At 36.8% G+C, this 18,706-nt stretch overlaps 3 protein-coding genes across 5 annotated transcripts; all 3 read left to right on the top strand.

The window, feature by feature from the left end:
* On the top strand, positions 1-3,792 carry LOC111490683 (protein CNGC15b-like). Its single transcript, XM_023139228.1, has 8 exons — positions 1-230; positions 304-380; positions 471-1,005; positions 1,089-1,301; positions 1,381-1,670; positions 2,338-2,449; positions 2,598-2,834; positions 2,940-3,792. Exons 2-8 carry the CDS (start codon positions 352-354, stop codon positions 3,609-3,611), a joined length of 2,088 nt encoding a protein of 695 aa, XP_022994996.1. The 5' UTR covers positions 1-230; positions 304-351; the 3' UTR covers positions 3,612-3,792.
* A 6,575-nt stretch (positions 3,793-10,367) lies between these two features.
* Positions 10,368-12,918, top strand: LOC111490689 (cytokinin riboside 5'-monophosphate phosphoribohydrolase LOG1). Its single transcript, XM_023139235.1, has 7 exons — positions 10,368-10,611; positions 10,757-10,854; positions 10,944-10,974; positions 11,227-11,326; positions 12,115-12,185; positions 12,265-12,408; positions 12,487-12,918. The coding sequence occupies exons 1-7, from the start codon at positions 10,492-10,494 to the stop codon at positions 12,577-12,579; spliced, it is 657 nt and encodes a 218-aa protein (XP_022995003.1). The 5' UTR covers positions 10,368-10,491; the 3' UTR covers positions 12,580-12,918.
* A 1,247-nt stretch (positions 12,919-14,165) lies between these two features.
* LOC111490685 lies at positions 14,166-18,509 on the top strand. 3 transcript variants are annotated; one of them, XM_023139232.1, is made up of 15 exons: positions 14,166-14,394; positions 14,878-15,011; positions 15,126-15,237; positions 15,313-15,420; positions 15,610-15,714; positions 16,126-16,209; positions 16,294-16,409; positions 16,571-16,672; positions 16,758-16,871; positions 16,963-17,019; positions 17,246-17,312; positions 17,436-17,489; positions 17,687-17,761; positions 17,962-17,997; positions 18,113-18,509. In XM_023139232.1, exons 2-15 carry the CDS (start codon positions 14,995-14,997, stop codon positions 18,212-18,214), a joined length of 1,149 nt encoding a protein of 382 aa, XP_022995000.1. In that variant the 5' UTR covers positions 14,166-14,394; positions 14,878-14,994; the 3' UTR covers positions 18,215-18,509. The 3 variants fall into 3 exon arrangements, with proteins under 3 accessions (XP_022995000.1, XP_022994998.1, XP_022994999.1); XM_023139230.1 differs by having other exon boundaries at positions 14,860-15,011; XM_023139231.1 differs by lacking the exon at positions 14,166-14,394 and adding an exon at positions 14,413-14,575 and having other exon boundaries at positions 14,860-15,011.
* The last annotated feature ends 197 nt before the right edge of the window (positions 18,510-18,706 follow it).

The raw sequence follows: 18,706 nt of genomic DNA, 5'->3' as shown, positions 1-18,706 counted from the left end.
AGCAAAGTTTCTCTCATCTCTGTATCACCATATTATTTTTCTTTTCATTCTCCTTTTGGAGGGGGTTGAGATTCTCTATGATATTTAAAGTTTTTGGTTGTTGAAGAGGGTATTTTAATAGAAAATACTCACATGTCCAACTTGTTCATTTGAGTTGTGAAGTTTGAGAGGCTTTACAGCTTCATCCTTGCTGCAATCTTGTTAATTCACATGATTCATGTTGACACCAGGCATGGAAAATCTTCCTATCCCGGCTATGTGGCCCTGAATTCATCCCTTTAATCTTATTTTCTTCTGTTGCAGGTTGACTACATTAGAACTGCTGCCAGAGGTTCATTTGGGGAGATCTTTATGGCTTATGGTAGTTCTAGATCCGTAAGGTTAGTTTCCTTCTCAACCTCAAACCAGCGAACCCAATTTTCAACACTATTTCTCTTGTTTTCTGTAGCATTTATCGGATTCTTTTCCAGATTCCAAGATGATCTTGAATCATCCACCCTGCCTACTATCAATGGTGGTGGCGTGAAGAAGATCATATACAACCTTGATGGCACACATATACCAGAATCGACGGCTTCCGGGAAGTCTGGAAGATCCTTGCGAGCTAAAGTTCTGTCTAGAGTTTTCTCTGAGGATTATGAGAGAGTGCAAAGAAAAATATTGGATCCTAGAGGCCAAACCATAAGGAGATGGAATAAAATCTTTTTAGTAGCTTGTTTAGTCTCTTTGTTTGTAGACCCACTTTTCTTTTACTTGCCTGTCGTCCGGGATAACGTCTGCATTGATATAGGAGTAGGTCTCGAAGTCGTCCTCACAATTATAAGAACAATAGCTGATGTTTTCTACACAGTTCATATTCTCATTAAGTTCCGTACAGCTTATGTCGCGCCCTCTTCTCGTGTATTTGGGAGAGGAGAGCTTGTTATAGACACTTGTAAGATAGCAGAAAGGTATCTACGGCATGGTTTCTGGATTGATTTCATTGCAGCAGTGCCAGTTCCTCAGGTATATGTGGGTCTTTCAATTGCTTTATCATTGATGTTGGATATGAGGTTGACAAATTGTTGATCTAAGCACTGCTTTTGTAGGTACTGATATGGATTGTCATCCCCAACCTCAGTGGCTCAATAATGACAAACACCAAGAACTTTCTGCGGTTCTTTCTCATATTTCAGTACATCCCAAGGCTTTTTCTCATATTTCCTCTCTCAACACAAATTGTTAAGGCCACTGGACTTGTGACACAAACAGCATGGGCTGGAGCTGCTTATAACCTGATTCTGTACATGTTGGCAAGCCATGTGAGTAGAAGAACAAGTAGAAATGAGTAACTTAACTTATATGACTCAAGCTGATCCTATTGTTTTATCCTTTTAAAAGGTTCTAGGAGCTTGCTGGTACCTTCTTTCAATTGAGCGACAAGAAGCATGCTGGAGAACACTTTGTAAGTTTGACAAATCTTGTAACAATGGATTCTTCGACTGTCATAAGATCGATGACCCTCAAAGGGGCTCGTGGTTTCGCACGAGCAACATCAAAAACACATGCAATCCAAATGATCCCTTTTATCAATTTGGTATATATGGTGATTCAATAACTTTCCATGTCACAACCTCACCATTTTTCAACAAGTACTTCTACTGTCTTTGGTGGGGTCTGAAAAATCTCAGGTGAGCTAATCCTGCATTTGGAAGTTCTCTTTTCATACTTCTCTAAAACGAAGGAACAATTTAACAATATGGAATTGTCATATGCTTCAAATACAATGCCCAATGTGATAAGAGGTTGGAAGATGATTGTAGATCTCACATTGGTTGGAGAGGAGAACGAAACATTTCTTGTAAAGGTGTGGAAATCTCTCCTTAGTATATATGTTTTAAAAACCGTGAGGCTGACAGCGATATGTAACGGGCTAAAGCAGACAATATCGGCTAGCGATAGGACTTGGGCTATTACAAATGGTATTAGAGCCAGACACCGGAGTGGATTGTGAGATCTCACATTGGTTGAAGAGGGGAACGAAACATTTCATATAAGGGTGTGTAAACCTCTCACTAAAAGACGCGTTTTAAAAATCTTGGGGGAAGCTCGAAAGGAAAAACTCAAAGAAGATAATATCCGCTAGCGGTGGGGCTAGGCAGTAACAATTAGAAAACGTACTTCTGAAAGTTCTTTTTCAGGGAAAAACATTACGTTGTCATGAAGCTTGTTGAGGAAGAAACTAGTTTTTCATTTATATGTCACTGTTGCGGCTGTTTAAGGGAGTTCTGAAAGTTCTCTTCAGCCCTCAAAGAGTTTGATATGAAAATTTCAACCATCTTTGATTTATACGTGCAGTTCCTTGGGACAAAATCTTGCCACAAGCACTTTTGTTGGGGAAATAGTTTTTGCCATAATTGTGGCAACTCTTGGACTGGTTCTGTTTGCATTGCTCATTGGCAATATGCAGGTAAGCCATTCATATAATTGCTATTGTAATCAATCATTTTGTTCTACCCAGTTCTGTTATATATCATGCTTGTTCTTCATAGTTTCTATAAAATCATTGTCAGTCTAGCTTGAAGTTAAATGAATCATAAATGCTTATTTGTTTTCAGAAATACCTCCAATCGACGACTGTCCGGTTAGAAGAGTGGAGAATAAGGAGAACTGATACAGAGCAATGGATGCATCACAGGCAGCTACCTCCAGAGCTCAGACAATCTGTCCGCAGATATGATCAGTATAAGTGGGTAGCAACTCGAGGAGTTGATGAAGAATCGCTGCTTAGAAGCCTTCCATTGGATCTTCGAAGAGACATAAAACGTCACCTCTGCCTCGATCTTGTTCGAAGGGTAAGTTTCACACATAAACTGGAAGAGCATTTGTGGAAATGATCAAAATGTGGCTAATTAAACTGACTCTTCTCTGTGCTGCACACTCTTCCTTGATTTTGGCAGGTTCCATTGTTCGATCAAATGGATGAAAGAATGCTAGATGCAATATGCGAGAGACTTAAGCCTGCCTTGAGCACAGAAGGCACATTTCTGGTGCGAGAGGGCGATCCAGTCAATGAAATGCTATTCATAATCAGAGGACATCTCGATTCATACACCACTAATGGCGGCAGAACAGGATTCTTCAACTCCTGTTGTATCGGTCCAGGTGATTTCTGTGGTGAGGAGCTGCTAACATGGGCACTCGATCCTCGTCCCAGCGTTGTACTTCCTTCTTCCACTCGCACGGTTAAAGCCATCTCAGAAGTAGAAGCATTTGCTCTCATAGCAGAGGATTTGAAATTCGTATCCTCTCAGTTCAGAAGACTCCACAGCAAACAACTCAGACACAAGTTTCGATTCTACTCGCATCAATGGCGAACATGGGCTGCCTGCTTTGTTCAAGCAGCGTGGCGGCGATATAAGAGACGCAAAGGAAGAGCCGATTTCATGGCTAGAGAGAGGTATCCAGCTACCAACCTCGACTCGCCATTTTCACCACCAACTGCATCAAATTCGGATACATGTTCAGGAAACCCTAGAATAAGGATGAATAAGCGCTGTGTGTCGGATGCTGGGGTAGTAAGCTCACTGCAGAAGCCAGAAGAGCCCGACTTCTCCATTGTTGAGGAATGAATGAATCTACAATTCTATTATTTGTTCTGTGTGTAAAATGAAATGATAAGGCCCAACTCCCCAAAATGGGCCCAAATTCAGATCCAAAGGCCCAACTCTCCAAAATGGGCCGAAATACATATCCAAAGGCCCAATGTATTTTACGTTTCCTATTATATGGGCCTGGCCTGGATTGATGAAAGATGTAGTAGTAGTAGACAAATGAATGGGGGGTAGAGGTGGACAACATTTAATTTAACCCTCCAAAAGTGGGACAACTCAGTAAATAAAAAAGAGTATGGGTCCCACATCTGGCCACATCAGCAGCAGTAGTCATTACCATCGGGCCCACTTTGACCAGTCCTTCTCTGCATTCATTTCCATTGACCATTGGAGGGGTTATTTTGCAATGATCATGTAATTAACACACCAAATTACGATTAATTAACGAAATTAGAGTTTCTTTGGGGACCAAATAGAAACACATTATTATTTGTGGGATACATAAAATAAATAAAAATAAAAATAAAAGTAAAATTCGGTTGCATTATGCAAAGTCCCCACTCTGGTTCGTGTGACCATGTGAGGTTTATAACAAAGTCCAACGCTAAAATAATAATGTTGCGTACTAGCAACAGTATTCTGTCTTTTTTTTTTCTTTCATTAAATTGATAAATTTTATTTACGTAGAACACGGTAAAAAAGAAAGAATTTACTGGGGACGGTAAAAAGGGTTAATGTTACAATTTTGTACAGATTACGTGGAGAGGGTAAATTATTAGGAAGTAAAAGTAATGAATGAGAGAAGATAATTGGGTGAAAATGACATGGAAAATAATTATTATGTTTGCACATATGTGGAAAAGAGGCATACGGAAGTAGGGACCCTAATAATCTAATTCAACTTAAATGGGAATCCAACAATAATAATGACCCTTCAACTTCACACCATTTTTTAAAATTATTTTTATTTTCAGATAATTCAATTATATAAATACGTAATTTCATTTAACATTATAATAATCTTTTTTTTAATATATGGACACGATTTTATGAATAAAATGGTGGCCAATTCTAATTTTGTTTAGTAAGGTAGGTATATAATTAATGTAATCCACACCCCCACATTCATGAATAGCATATACTACACAACTGTCTATTTACATTCCTTTAATAATTGTTGGTTCATAATTTAAAATATTTTTCTCATTTATTTTAATCATCTATATCCTAAATCTATCCCCGAACACAAATTTAAAAACGCTTAATAAATAATTTGGTCATTATCATAATTCTATTACAAAATAAATAAATACCCATATTTTAATATTGTAACTCTTAAAAATTAGGTTTGGAAGGTGTCCACTCGTCAATAGTGAAGAAGTTGTCTGCTCGTCGAAAGGAAGAACATTGTCAATGGTGGGAAGAGAAAAAGTCGTGGAGTTGAGAATAAAGTGAGTTGTGGGAGAGGGAAAGCACGAGAAAAACGAAGAGTAGAAAGAAAAGAAGAAAGTGTTTTTTAAAAAGTTAGATCGAACCGAGGTCGTGGTATATTTAAAAATTTATAGATATATTAAATGAGGTTTGAAATAAATAAATAATTATTAATGTATGAATGTTGCATGGTTTATTGTGGTAATAGATAGGGTGACATTATTCAAATATTGGGGCGGGTGGCTTACCAAAATCAATGGCAGCAAAAGGATGTCCTAAACAAATAAACAATAGGTTAAAATTTTTATTTCTATTATTTAGAAAATTCAATAATGTATGATCGGAGATGAGGTGATAGCAATGTGACGCATATTTTGTTCACACAAATAATAAGTCGGTTCTTGCTTTTGTTTTCTTCCCAAAATTATTTTTATTTATTTCCAAAATTTAAAAAAATTAATTTTAAGATTTACTCAAAAAATATTTTTAATATAAGTTTAGATGTAATTTTTTTTTTTTTTTTTTTTTTTAATTGAGGAAGGAAGGAAAAGGAAACCTGCCGACAGCATGCGGAATTGACACGAAGGCAAAGGAGATGTCAAAGATTTTACATTAAAATTCTTAAATTCCACATTTTTTATAATTAAAAAAGAATAAAAAGAAATGATATAAAATTGAAATAAAAGGTGGAAAATGGGAAAAGGACCACATTAGCAATAAGAGGGAGTAATTGATATGGAGGCAAGGTCAAAGCAGGGAACAGTTTGAGAAAATGATGGAAGGAAGGCGGTGTAGGAAAAATTAGAAGAAGAAGAAAGCAACAGCTTAACCTCACCTGTCAATGGCGGCGAGAAACAGAGGCACTGAGAGAGAAATTAAACCAACTCCTCCGGCCCTGTCCTTATGAAACATACCCATCTAAAATATTAAAACCAACCCATTTCACGTTCAAATCTGGGTAAATGTGTTTTCAAATCGTGAGACCCGACGATATAAACAAACTAAAGTGGATAATATTTGCTAGCGGAACATGTTACAAATGGTATAAGATCTAGTTAATGAATGTTGCGAGGCACTAGTTGAAGTAGAGTTAGACCTCTATATAGTTATCTACTTCGGATAAAAGTATTATAGGTCTCCCGCCGTTAAGAATTAAGAAGAAGATTGTAGATATTATAAATCATTGGTAAAATTGAAAAACATGAAAGGGGAAAGGCTATCCTCTCTCTCTTTTATTTTTTTTGCTCTAATTATTTTGGTTAATATTCTCTATGCACCAATAGATTTGAGACACGTCAATGAATTAAAAGGAAAGGAAAAGAAAGGAAACAAAGGCATTGATGGGAATCATTCCAAGGAAGAACACACAAAAACACCCATAATTTTCTTACAACATCCACCATTTATTTATTTCAGGAAAAAAAAATTTTGAACTTTGGCTCTGAAAAAAATTGAATCCTTGAGCCAAAAATGGAGAAAATTATGGTGAGGTTTAGGATTAAAGGGCTGTTTACCATCCAAGTGAGTATTAAATTTAGTCGGAAGAGATTGGGTCTTATTTCAAAAAGTAATGCATGTGACATGTAAAAGCTTAAGCTACCGGATATTCTCCTCTTTGGGTTTTCTCTCTCGAACTTCCTTTCAGTGTTTTCAAAATATGTATGGGGAGATAATCTAAGATATTGACCTATTTGAGCTTTTCATTTAGTGGATGACTCTCTCAGATGAATATAAAATTTCGTAATCCACGTCCCTTTAGAGTCTAGCAAGAATATTCTTTTTGGTACGGTGAAAAAGGAATAGAATTGGAACACGCAAACTAAGAACACACGCAGCTCAAGTGGTACCTGAGAAGTAGTTGTCTAAGGTAGTGAGTGTGGTAGGAAAATGGGCATAAAAACCAAGGGCTGCTGCGGGGATTGAGGGTGGGGCTTAGTGGTAGGCTGCAAAAGAAGAGCTTCAGTTCTTATCTGACTAGGAATTCCACCAGTTTTTTTGTTCTTGGGAAGTGGGCGTCCAATCATAAAATGCCTTTTGAAATAATTTCAATTGGAGCTCCAACAAACAAGGCCATTCTCCACTCAAAAACTTTTTAAAAAACAAAGAAACAACATATGGATCACTTCACTCCCGCTTGCTAGCTACACATATCCTATGTTTGTGAGACAAAACACCCATAAACTGCACTAAGGTTGTTTTGTTTTTGTTTTTTTTGCCGAGCCTCTTTCCATTTGGTGCTATATTCTATAATAGTCTAAGTTTAATGCTAGTACATATCGTCTATTTTGGTACGTTACGTATTACCGTCAACCTCACGATTTTAAAACGCGTCTACTAGAGAAAGATTTTCATATCTATAAACAATGTTCGGTTCTCCTCTCCAACCGATGTGGAATCTCACAATTCACCTTCTTGGGGGTTAGCATCCTCGCTGGTATACCGTTTAGTGTCTAGCTCTTATACCATTTATAACATACTAAGTGTATCGTTAGTAGATATTGTCCGTTACATTTCGCCATCAACCTCACAGATTTAAAACACGTCTACTAGGGAAAGAATGTTCCGTTCCTCTTTCCAACCGATGTGGGATCTCACAATCCCAGTATCCTTGCTAGCACATTGTCTCGTATCTAACTCTAATACCATTTATAACAACACAAACTCATTGTTAATATATATTATCTGTTTTTGCTGGTTACGTATCGCTGTCAGCCTCACTGTTTTAAAATGCATCTACTACAAAAAGATTCCTACACCCCTTATATAAGAAATGATTCGTTTTTTCCCTCCAACCAACGTGGGATCTCAAAGTCCGTGTGTCCTCATTGACACATCGCTTGGTGTCTAGCTCTAATACAATTTGTAACAACTCAAGTCCACCGCTAGTAAATATTGTCCGATTTGGTTCATTACATATCACCGTCAGCCTCACGATTTTAAAATGTATTTATTAAGAAAAACTTTCCACTTTTATAAGAAATGTTACGTTACTCTCTCCAACTAATATGAAATCTCACCGATATGATTTAGTTCATATCGAGATAGATAGAGTATGATATTGTTGACTGATAGATAGATAGGGAGAGAGGGGGCATGCATATGCATTTTGATATGGATGATATTTTTGGGTTGGAAGAAATGTATGGTGTGGTAGACCCAATTTCCTCATTTGGTGAAGCCAATTTGACCACTCTTGTTTACAGGTTTTGAGCTCTCATTGGTTGCTTCAACTTGAAAAGCCTTCCATGGAGGCTGTCTTCCTCTGCTACCTCCAATTATGATACTCATAGTGCCTCAAAGCATATTCCTCATATCTTGTCTCTCTTAAGGGGTGGGGGAAGATGCCCACGTGTCAACCAAGGGACTCCCTTTCCCCCTTCCTTCCTTCTCTTTTTCATCTCTCTCTCTCCTTTTCTTTCTAGTGGGAACCATATCTTCTCCTTCCACGCACAAACCGACCCACCAACTCTCACGATATGGTAACAGATCAACTGTGAGGCTGACGACGATATGTAACAGACTAAAATAGACAATATCTACTAGTGGTAGACTTGACATGTTTAGGTTTGGTTGCCCCTTTATAATTAAACCTACCCTTAATGCGAGACGTCTACTTAGCTCTACAACGCCATGATACTGTACATTTTGGACATAGGCGGCAGCCTTTGACTTGGTCAACAAAAAAAAAAAAAAAGTTTTGTAAACAAAAATTTGATGAGTTATGGGAGTAATGGCGAGGTGTATGAGAAAACAAAAGCAATAATGGAGGAGTTGGGGCTTGAGATCCAAAGCTATATGGGACAGTGATGCAGCAAAAAGAAGATGCAGCAGCTCTTATCACCCATTCCTTTGCTCAACGCTCCATGTCTCTCTTCCTGCAGTCCAAGGACATGGGAAAAACATTAAATTACAATCCAAACCACAAACATTGATTACAACAACAATTTATTATACAATTTGATTCTTTGTCGTTAATCAAATTTCACATAACTTTAATGGATAAAGACACAACAAAACAAAGCCTCTTACAATCTTGCATGCATGTGCACTGTCTACCATTCAATGCCTTTTCCTAACTTAACCAAGATCCATTCCTCATCCATGAATGTGTATAATGCTATTGAGCTAGCTTCATAAGAAGATTCCGTGTTGTAAGTGAGGAGCTACGGATCAAAGGTTTTAAAATAGTCTACTAGGAAGAAGTTTTCACATCGGAATAATAAATGGTTCGTTCCACTCTTCAACTGATGTGGGGTCCAATGTATTCGTTGACGCACCGCCTAGTGGCTAACTTTGATATCATTTGTAACAGCCCAACTTCACGACTAACAAATATTGTCCTATTTGGACCATTACAAATGGTATCAAAGCCAAGTTATTAGACGGTGCGAGACACTGGTTGAAGATGGGTTAGACCTTCTCCATAGTTGAGGATTGTTGGGAGTGAGTCTCACATCGACTAATTTAAGAAATGATCATGAATTTATAAGTAAAGAATACATTTTCATTGGTACGAGGCCTTTTGAGAAATTGAAAGCAAAGCCATAAGAGCTTTTGCTCACACGGGTAAGTTGAGTCTCTCCATTGTTTTTAAACTTAAATTATAAGTGTTTCCTATGCTTATAGCAAGCTTGTCCACGATGCATTCCCTTTCTAGGACACACCCAATTAGATGAAGTGTAGCAGTAAATAAAGAGCTTAGAACATTTGTGTTGTAAATCATTGATTATGTTGGGTTAAATCATGGGTACCAAAAGCTTTGGTTGTTTGCTTAAGACAATAAAAAAGGAGTATGACATTTATTATGTCGAAGAAACATTTCTTCAATCTAGGGACATCAAAACGTGACAGATTTGATTAATAGATAATGTTACAAACACAAACATGAAACTAATCTAGTCAGTCACCAAAGAATATTCTAATTATTTCATACTAACGTCAAAAACCCCCCAACAGCCTTTGTTCTTAAACAGTTCATGTGGACTGCAAGCCATGGCTTGTGGGGATGCCATAAACCCACGCTATGTCCTTATGAAACTGTTCACATTCCAATTACCACGCATCATCATGTAAAGCCAACATCTTTTGAACAAAGGAATTTGAACAAAGTTGTTAAAGTTCTTTGGGGGTTCTTAATTAGTACAAGAAATTTGGTTTGGAGGAAGAAAAAGGGATATTTTTATTGGTGGGTAAGTTGGATAAATTTCAGTCGAGGTAATGCAGTCACTTTCCCCTGTCCTCAAAAGAGTGGACCTGGAGAGAGATTTGAAAAAAAAAAAGAAAAAAAAAAAAGAAAGGAATTAGCAGCGTTCAATACTTTTGTTCCTGTACAGCTATATATGTAACCACACCACAACCTTGTTTCTCCACCAACGTGAACCACCCACAAACTTCTTTACCTCTACGACACTGAATCTGAGGCAAATTTCTAACCATTTCTCGCATACCCATTTCACAAAGTTCATCAATGGAGAAGGAAAACGAACCCAAATCACCAATTTTCAAGAGGATTTGTGTGTTTTGTGGTAGCAGCCCTGGCAAGAAGACTAGTTATAAAGATGCTGCCATTGAGCTTGGAAGAGAACTGGTAAAATCTCTCTGTTTTTCCCCCCCTCTATGTCTCTGTTCCTTATTTGAAGTGGGTTGTTCATAATTTTAGCAATGAATTGGGATATTGGGTTGTTCTATCAATTGATTGATTGACAGTTTTTTTATGGCTTTTTTGTTGGAAGGTTTCGAGGGATATTGATCTGGTTTATGGAGGAGGGAGTGTTGGATTGATGGGATTAGTCTCTCAAGCTGTTCATAATGGTGGTCGTCATGTTGTTGGGTTTGTTTTTCTTTTTCCTTTTGCCATTTTCAGGAGCTTTAACTTTATGAAAATGGTGATAATTACTCATTTCCTTTTGAATTTTGCAGTGTTATCCCCAAGACCCTTATGCCAAGGGAGGTATGTTTACTCTATTCCACTGTTATATCCAGTGTTTTGACTCATTACGTATTACTATAAAGACGTTTTTACACTATTATAAAGAATATTTCGAGTGATATAAAACCATTTAAGTAAAAAACCATGAGATTTGAATGGTGGGACACATAACTGTGTTCAGTAGCATACAGTGAACTAACACACAAATTTGGCATAAAATGGGAAGGAGTTAGTATGGGGATTGAAATGAGAGGCATTGACTGACTTTTGCAGATAACTGGAGAGACAGTGGGAGAAGTGAAGGCAGTGGCAGACATGCACCAAAGGAAGGCCGAGATGGCCAGGCGTTCTGATGCCTTTATTGCCTTACCTGGTTCGTCTTTTCTTCTCTTTTCTCTTCAATCACTATGCATAATTTGTCTGTTGCTGCTCCATTTCGCCCTGTTTTGGGCCCCAACCTCCAAGAGCCTTAGGCCAAAATAGACTCACCCCAACATTTAATATGCATAGCTACTCTACAATGTTCAAAACATGGTAATTAAATAGTTAATTATGTGATTAGAATGTTTTTTATGAAAAGATTAAACAGAGGAACGTTTTGATTATGAACAATCTCTGACAGAAGAAATTAAGGGGCAGCCTTTTTCCTGAGAATTCTGAGGTATGGCTGCCAAAATGGCAGCCTACAACCTACAATTCAAGGGTACCATCCTTAGCTCTGGAGAAAGAAAGAAAGAAAAAAAAGGGAGAAATTATAACAGATGGTCCCTAAGCCCCCAACCTCACCTCTTAAAGGTTTGAAAATGCATTTCTTATAGGGTGGTTTACACACCTTTATAAGAATTGTTTCATTCTCTTCTCCAACCGATGTAGAATTTTACAATCCATCCACCTTGGAGCTAGCGTTCTTATTGGCACACCATCCGGTGACTAGCTTTGATACATTTGTAACAGTCAAAACCCACCGCTAGCAGATATTATTTTCTTTGGGCTTTCCATCAAAGTTTTTAAAATGCGTTTTAAAACCTTGAGGGGAAGCCCAAATAGGACAATATTTGCTAACGGTGGACCACCTTGGAAGCTCAAATTTTTCTCTTTGGGCTTTCCCGGTCGAAGTTTCTAAAATGGAGGCCCAACTAATTAAGCTCCTTTTTGATGAAGGTGGGTATGGAACTTTGGAAGAGCTGCTTGAAGCTATCACCTGGGCTCAACTGGGAATTCACGATAAACCAGTAAGCCATATCATTGTTAATCCAAAACGTGTGATGTTTTATCAGTGATTAACATGAAGTGAGTTGAGTTGTTGTTCAGGTTGGACTGTTGAATGTGGATGGATACTACAATTCATTGCTGTCCTTCATTGATCAAGCGGTGGAGGAAGGTTTTATCAGCCCAAGTGCTCGCCACATCATTGTGTCTGCACCTAATGCAAAGGAGTTAGTGAAGAAAATGGAGGTAAATAGAGGCAAATGTTTTAGTTTGTTGAACCAATTTGAAAATGGATATTGAAATGGTAGGCTCTTGTGATATTAGGAGTATGTTCCACGGCATGAAAGAGTGGCTTCAAAGCTTAGCTGGGAGAGTGAACAAATAGGGTACCCTACAAAATGTGATATCTCAAGGTGAAGAGAAGAGTGGGAAGGCACTAATTTGATTTAGAAGACCAACGAATTTGCTGAAGTTGGGTTTGTTTTTGTTCTGTTTTTCTGCTTCTGCTTCTGTAAACTACCAACAAAAAGGTGGAGAAGAAAAACTGACATTAAAAAAAGAAGGTTTAAGAGTCTTATGTAGTTTGGTTGGAGCTTGGCTTCCTTGTTAGCTGTCCTAATTGTTTGTTGTTCAAAAGTCATGGAAGCTTAGCTTAGCTTAGCTTAGATCAAATCAATGTATCCAATGTTGTTTCGACCATTCTCTCGTTTCTTCGATTTCACTAATTCAATTTACGATCAAGAATCAACGCAATGACGAACAAAGCTTTATGTTGTGGTATACAAAACTTAAATGATGACTGTAACAGTCTAAGTCCACCGTTAATAGATATTGTTCGCTTTTACCCGTTACGTATCGCCGTTAGTTTCATAGTTTTAAAATGCGTCTACTAGGGAGAGGTTTTCACACCCTTATAAGAAATGTTTTGTTCCCTTCTCCAATTGATATAGGATCCCACATTGATTGGAGAGTGGACCGTATAAGGGTGTGGAATCCTCTTCCTAGATACGTTTTAAAATTGTGAAACTGTAATCGGCTAAAGTGAACAATATCTAGTAGCGATGAACTTGAGTGGTTACAGTTCCAACTAATTGAGAAGATCATTAACATATAATTGAGAATGAAAGGGTATAAATTCAATATAGGTCTTACAAAAAATAAGAATAATTAGGTATGGGGAAAAGGTAAAACTTTAGTGAGCAACGGAATACAATATTATTTTTGTTTTTAACTTTTCACCCACACAAGAATCTTTTTAACTTTTGGAATGAAAAATGATAAAAGTTAAAAGTAATTGTAAATTAATGGCAGTGAATCCAGGTTAATTATTAATATGGCAATTTTATAAATTTGCGACAATATTAGCGTGGACTATGGCAGGCTGATCCTCTTCCCCCAAGGAGAGCCCCTTCCCTTTGTCCTTTGTTACAATTATATATTTTTTTTTACAATTATATCCCTATATTTTTTTTAGTATCAGAGCTAGATACCGGATAGTGGACTAGTGAAGACGATGCCCCTAAAGAGGGTAGATTATCCTTCCTTATAAGAGTATGAAAATCTCTCCCTAATAGACACGTTTTAAAAATCACGAGAAGTCTGAATTACACTCATTTATTAGAATAAAAATTTATGAATGCAATTTTTTCTTAAATTTAATAGTTTTATTATTATTATTATTTTAAAGAAAAAGTAACTATGTATTAATCTAGCAAAAGAAAGAACTATCTTTCAAATTAAAAAGAGAGGGAAATGATTTTTTAAGAGACATTTTAATTAAAAAAAAATGTGTATGTCCTTTTAGGGACAGAGAATTTCTCTGCCCCCATTTTTTTTTTTTAAACATATTATTATTATTTAATTTTGCAAAATGAAAGATTATAAATAATAATATATATTTTTAAAAAAATAAAAAGGGTAAATGTTTAATCTAAAAGTAAAATGTTTTATTTAATTTATATACAGCTAAAATGACCAATTCTGAAACATATTTCAGAAACAAAGACACGTCCAAAACGTCGGTTGCTCCAGCCCGGCACCCGCGGCATGCAGGTAAGCGGGAGCCATCAAAGAGACGCTGCGTAGCGTTACGATTTCTTGATGAAATTCATAAGGAAAGGTAATTTTTCTCACTCGAATCAAACCAATCCAAGAGTAAAACTGGCGAATCCTTGCTAACCCGCCGCCAGGTGCTTTCTTCTCTGCGGTTCTTTTCGTGATTTACTTTTCCCGGTAACGCTTCATTCTGCAGTTTTCTATTGCTTTTTTTTTTGTCCATTTCTTCTGTTCCTTTTCCTTTTATTTGATTTGTTTCGGAGATTTGGTTTCTAATAACATTTACGTTACAGTTGTTAATGCCGACGGAATTGTTAGATCAGTTGTTTTGTACATCTTTCGGATTCGAATGCCTGAGGTTTCTAGAATTAATGCGATTTTTTCCGGTCTTATTGGACATTTATACATTGTGATTTTAAGTTTCTTTCGCCATTCATATCGGTTATTGTATGCATCTATTCATATTTGTTCTATTGTGCAGCTTGTTTTTCATGTGAATCTCGTTTTCTCTATCTCCTGCGAATTACTTACTTGAATTCTGTTTCCGTCCTTTTTTGAATTTCAATTAATTAGCATTACGAATGGACGAACCTGATCGATGGTGATTCTCGTAATTTCGCTGTCTTTTGTTTAAACTTTCAGGGCTTCGACTTTGTGCAGATTAGACTTTCACTGTCTAGGAACATCGTCTTTGCCTTGGCAAATCGCTTACAGAATTGATAATTATCAGAGAGATCGAACCTTTTGAGTTGGTATACTTGAGATTTCATTACAACTATGGGAACCGGACACCGGTATAAATATGCTAGTTGTTCGTTATTTGTGTATTGTCTCCTTGTCATTTTTCTGTTAGCTTTTCATACTGTGCTAATTTATGTGGTTTATTGGCTTTCATATTCTCTTCACAGTGGAGGAACTAGAAAAACAAATGACAGTGCAAGGATTATACTCACAACTTTAGTGGGAGTGGTCTTTGGATATTTTCTTGGTGCTTCATTTCCTTTAGTGTCTCTAAATAAGGTGTGCTTCGCTTCATCTGAATGTCAATGCAGCCCCTTATGCCTACATCCATTTGATACATTTCAAAATTTACAGATTAACTTACCTTCAAGCCTTATATCATCTCTTGATGTAGCCATTGATGTGCAAAGATCTCCTAGTATCAGAATAACTGAGATACCTGGAATAAACAAAACATCTAAGGTATTATTGTTGAATTCAGCAATTATTCTTTAGGGGAAAAGAAAAAAACTAAAATTTCATGCAGATATTTTTTGCCTTCTGTTTATTGATAAATGGTCGCAAAAGTTTGACTATCTAAATGCGTTTGTTATGGTTCTAATAAATTGCTGGTTTCTCACAATTTCTCTTATTTTATTTATAATCTACTAGATATATGTGCCAACAAATCCTCGTGGTGCAGAGTCATTACCTCCCGAAATTGTTGCATCCGAATCTGATTTTTATTTACGCAGATTATGGGGTAACCCCAGTGAGGTATATGTGCATTAATGTCTAGCCAAATTATCATTGTGCTGGTTGATCTCGAGTTCTTATTTTTAGAAAGAACTTGGAACACATTCTAAATGTTTTGTTGTTTCCTCTTTATATGGAAATGGCTCTATCTGCTCTCGAAATAATTTACCGTTCATTTTTAACAGTGGCAATTTTTTGTGTAATTTTTTAGCAATTCCGTTAAGTCTATCAATAATATCCTTAAATTTGTGTAATTTTTTAGGTATAAGTGGGGGGGAGCAGAGGAGCTTTATCATAATTGCTAATAGCTACTTTTTGTATGATCTATTTCTGCATCTGATATTAGCTGTCGAGGATCTTTTTCTTATCAACATTGCAACTTAATTGCCTCGAAATGATTTAAGCCTATACCGAAAGCCCTTAAATATGCAGGATCTCAATAAAAAACCGAAGTACTTGGTTACATTCACTGTGGGCTTTGATCAGAGAAAAAATATTGATGCAGCAGTGAAAAAGGTTATATATATTGACAATTGTTGTCCATATTGTTTATACAAATAACTACCTTGCGAAGGCTCACGCTTGATCTTGTTGTATCAGTTCTCTGATAATTTTACAATTGTACTGTTTCACTATGACGGTCGGACTACTGAGTGGGATCAGTTTGAGTGGTCAAAGACTGCAATCCATATCAGTGTCAGGAAACAAACAAAATGGTAAGTTCTGATATTTTGTATGGTTTGGGTATTTCATCCTGTATAATTTTTGTTACAATTGGAACCTGAATCACATTTTTATTTAAAAATGGATATTTAAGATCTTAAAGAAGAAGATTCAGTTTTTTGTTTTCTTATTTCTTTTTTCTTTTGCACTCCAGGTGGTACGCAAAAAGGTTTTTGCACCCTGATGTTGTAGCTGCATATGATTATATTTTTATATGGGATGAAGACCTTGGAGTTGAACATTTCAATGCAGAGAAGTAAGCATATTTTTCTTTTATCCTTTTGGTGACGTTTGGTCCGATGCTATTTATTATAGCTTGCTCATATTGATTTGACAATCAGGTATATTGAGTTAGTGAAAAAGCATGGTCTGGAAATCTCCCAACCTGGACTTGAGCCTAATAATGGACTGACATGGGAGATGACAAAGAGGAGAGGTGACAGAGAGGTTCATAAGTATGCTATTTTCTCTTTGGGTGGTATATTAGGTTCTCACCTTTCATATATACTTTGGATACTGACATGCACGTTTTCAATGGTGAAATAGGGAGACGGAAGAGAAACCAGGCTGGTGTAGTGACCCTCAGTTGCCTCCATGTGCTGCGTAAGTTTTTTTCTAGCCCAATTATGTTTCTCTTCCTTAGCAGAATATTATAAGCTGAGAACTTTGTACATGGATGAACTTAAAAGTAGTTGATGCACTTAAAGTGGTTAATATCTTTTCTATATGGAGTACTATGAGATATTATGTTTAGTGGAGAACTACTAACTGGTGCCGATCTAGTCATATGATGTCCTCATTCGTAGATCACTGGTTTCAAATGTCACAGGTTTGTAGAAATTATGGCTCCTGTTTTTTCGCGTGAAGCGTGGAGATGTGTTTGGCATTTAATTCAGGTGTACTGTTACTACATAATACGGCAGTGTTGCTTGATGATCTATAAACTTTTGCATCTACTTGTGACCTTAAGTTTTTTTTTTTACTTGCTATATCTTATCTCAGTAGTTATTTACTTGTAGAATGATTTGGTACATGGATGGGGATTAGACTTCGCTCTCAGAAGATGTATAGAGGTCAGTAATTCTCTCCTAATGTTATCCCTTTTGTGAGCCTTTCGTCTGCCATTTTTTTTTATCTGGTTTTTAACAGCTTCCTTTCAAGGAGCATTGTTGAAAAATAAAAATTAAAGTAGGTCTATCTTTTATGCATATACCTTCTGTATGAGATCATGAGATCAGCTCTTTTGTTTTGATGGGTTCCTTTCCTGCAGCCTGCACATGAGAAAATTGGTGTAGTTGATTCGCAGTGGATTGTTCATCAAGTAATTCCTTCTCTTGGGAGTCAGGTGAGTTACATTTACATGCCATATGTGTTATTATCTATTTGGCCTCATGTGTGGATGCAAATGCAGACACTCGTATTGTATCTGTGTTATTGTCTATGTTTCCTTATTTTCATTTGCTCTTCACCTCTTAATTTAGGTATCTTTTTGAAATAGGTTCCATATGTTTGATATTTTATACTTAATTGTCTATTTACTTTCAGGGCAAATCTGAGAACGGGAAGGCTCCATGGGAAGGGGTAAATATCAATGATAGCTAGTCTTTAGCATGCGAATTTCTATATCTGGGTTCAATCTCTTGTATTTTGTCAAACCAACTAAACTTGTTATTTTTTCCTTGTTTTGACCTTGCAGGTGAGAGCAAGGTGCAGAACTGAATGGACTGAGTTCCAATCTCGGCTTGCAAATGCGGACAAAGCATATCTGGCTCAGATTAATAAGGCCAAACGTTTATAGAAGGGAGACCTCCCTTCTGAACCTGTCACATGTACATGTCCTCTTCTAACCTTGAGGGCTTCTTCAATGGTGTCCTTGAGCGAGATATCTCTCTGATTCATTTGTTACAGGATTTTCATTTTGTTTAGTGATGGAGAAATAATTCATATAAAAGCAAAATACACAGCAACAGTCATTTTATTACCGGTTTCGTTCTATGTAGTGTGTCAATGTTTGGGTGATGGGAGTCAATATAACCAAGTTGTTTCAGGAAAGAAGTAATATGAATACAACACAAGTGGTTTGTTTTTTTTACTACTTTTTTGCCCCCTTTGAATTTTGTTAACAGTGTCGAGAATCCTGCTGATCTAATGTAGACTGCCCATCTGTCACTGGAGATGACGATCGACCATTGGTAATATTTATTTGAAACTAAGATATGGTTGCCGTCATTAAGAGAACCCTTTATTGAAGGCTTAACAATGCTAAGTCTGGTGGCTTAGCCTTGGAGTA

The sequence above is a fragment of the Cucurbita maxima genome, unplaced genomic scaffold, assembly GCF_002738345.1.
Source record: "Cucurbita maxima cultivar Rimu unplaced genomic scaffold, Cmax_1.0 Cma_Scf00016, whole genome shotgun sequence".
Classification (NCBI taxonomy): Eukaryota; Viridiplantae; Streptophyta; class Magnoliopsida; order Cucurbitales; family Cucurbitaceae; genus Cucurbita; species Cucurbita maxima.
This window is presented reverse-complemented; position numbering and strand designations above follow the sequence as displayed.

Coding starts and splice junctions, on each gene's coding strand:
- LOC111490683 (XM_023139228.1), top strand. CDS start 352: ATGGCTTATGGTAGTTCTAGATCCGTAAG. Junction 1,671..2,337: donor TGGGGTCTGAAAAATCTCAG/GTGAGCTAATCC, acceptor TTATACGTGCAG/TTCCTTGGGACAAAATCTTG. Junction 2,835..2,939: donor GCCTCGATCTTGTTCGAAGG/GTAAGTTTCACA, acceptor TGATTTTGGCAG/GTTCCATTGTTCGATCAAAT.
- LOC111490689 (XM_023139235.1), top strand. CDS start 10,492: ATGGAGAAGGAAAACGAACCCAAATCACCAATTTTCAAGAGGATTTGT. Junction 11,327..12,114: donor TGCCTTTATTGCCTTACCTG/GTTCGTCTTTTC, acceptor TTTTTGATGAAG/GTGGGTATGGAACTTTGGAA. Junction 12,186..12,264: donor TGGGAATTCACGATAAACCA/GTAAGCCATATC, acceptor GTTGTTGTTCAG/GTTGGACTGTTGAATGTGGA.
- LOC111490685 (XM_023139232.1), top strand. Junction 15,421..15,609: donor GAATAAACAAAACATCTAAG/GTATTATTGTTG, acceptor ATAATCTACTAG/ATATATGTGCCAACAAATCC. Junction 17,020..17,245: donor CAGTTGCCTCCATGTGCTGC/GTAAGTTTTTTT, acceptor CAAATGTCACAG/GTTTGTAGAAATTATGGCTC.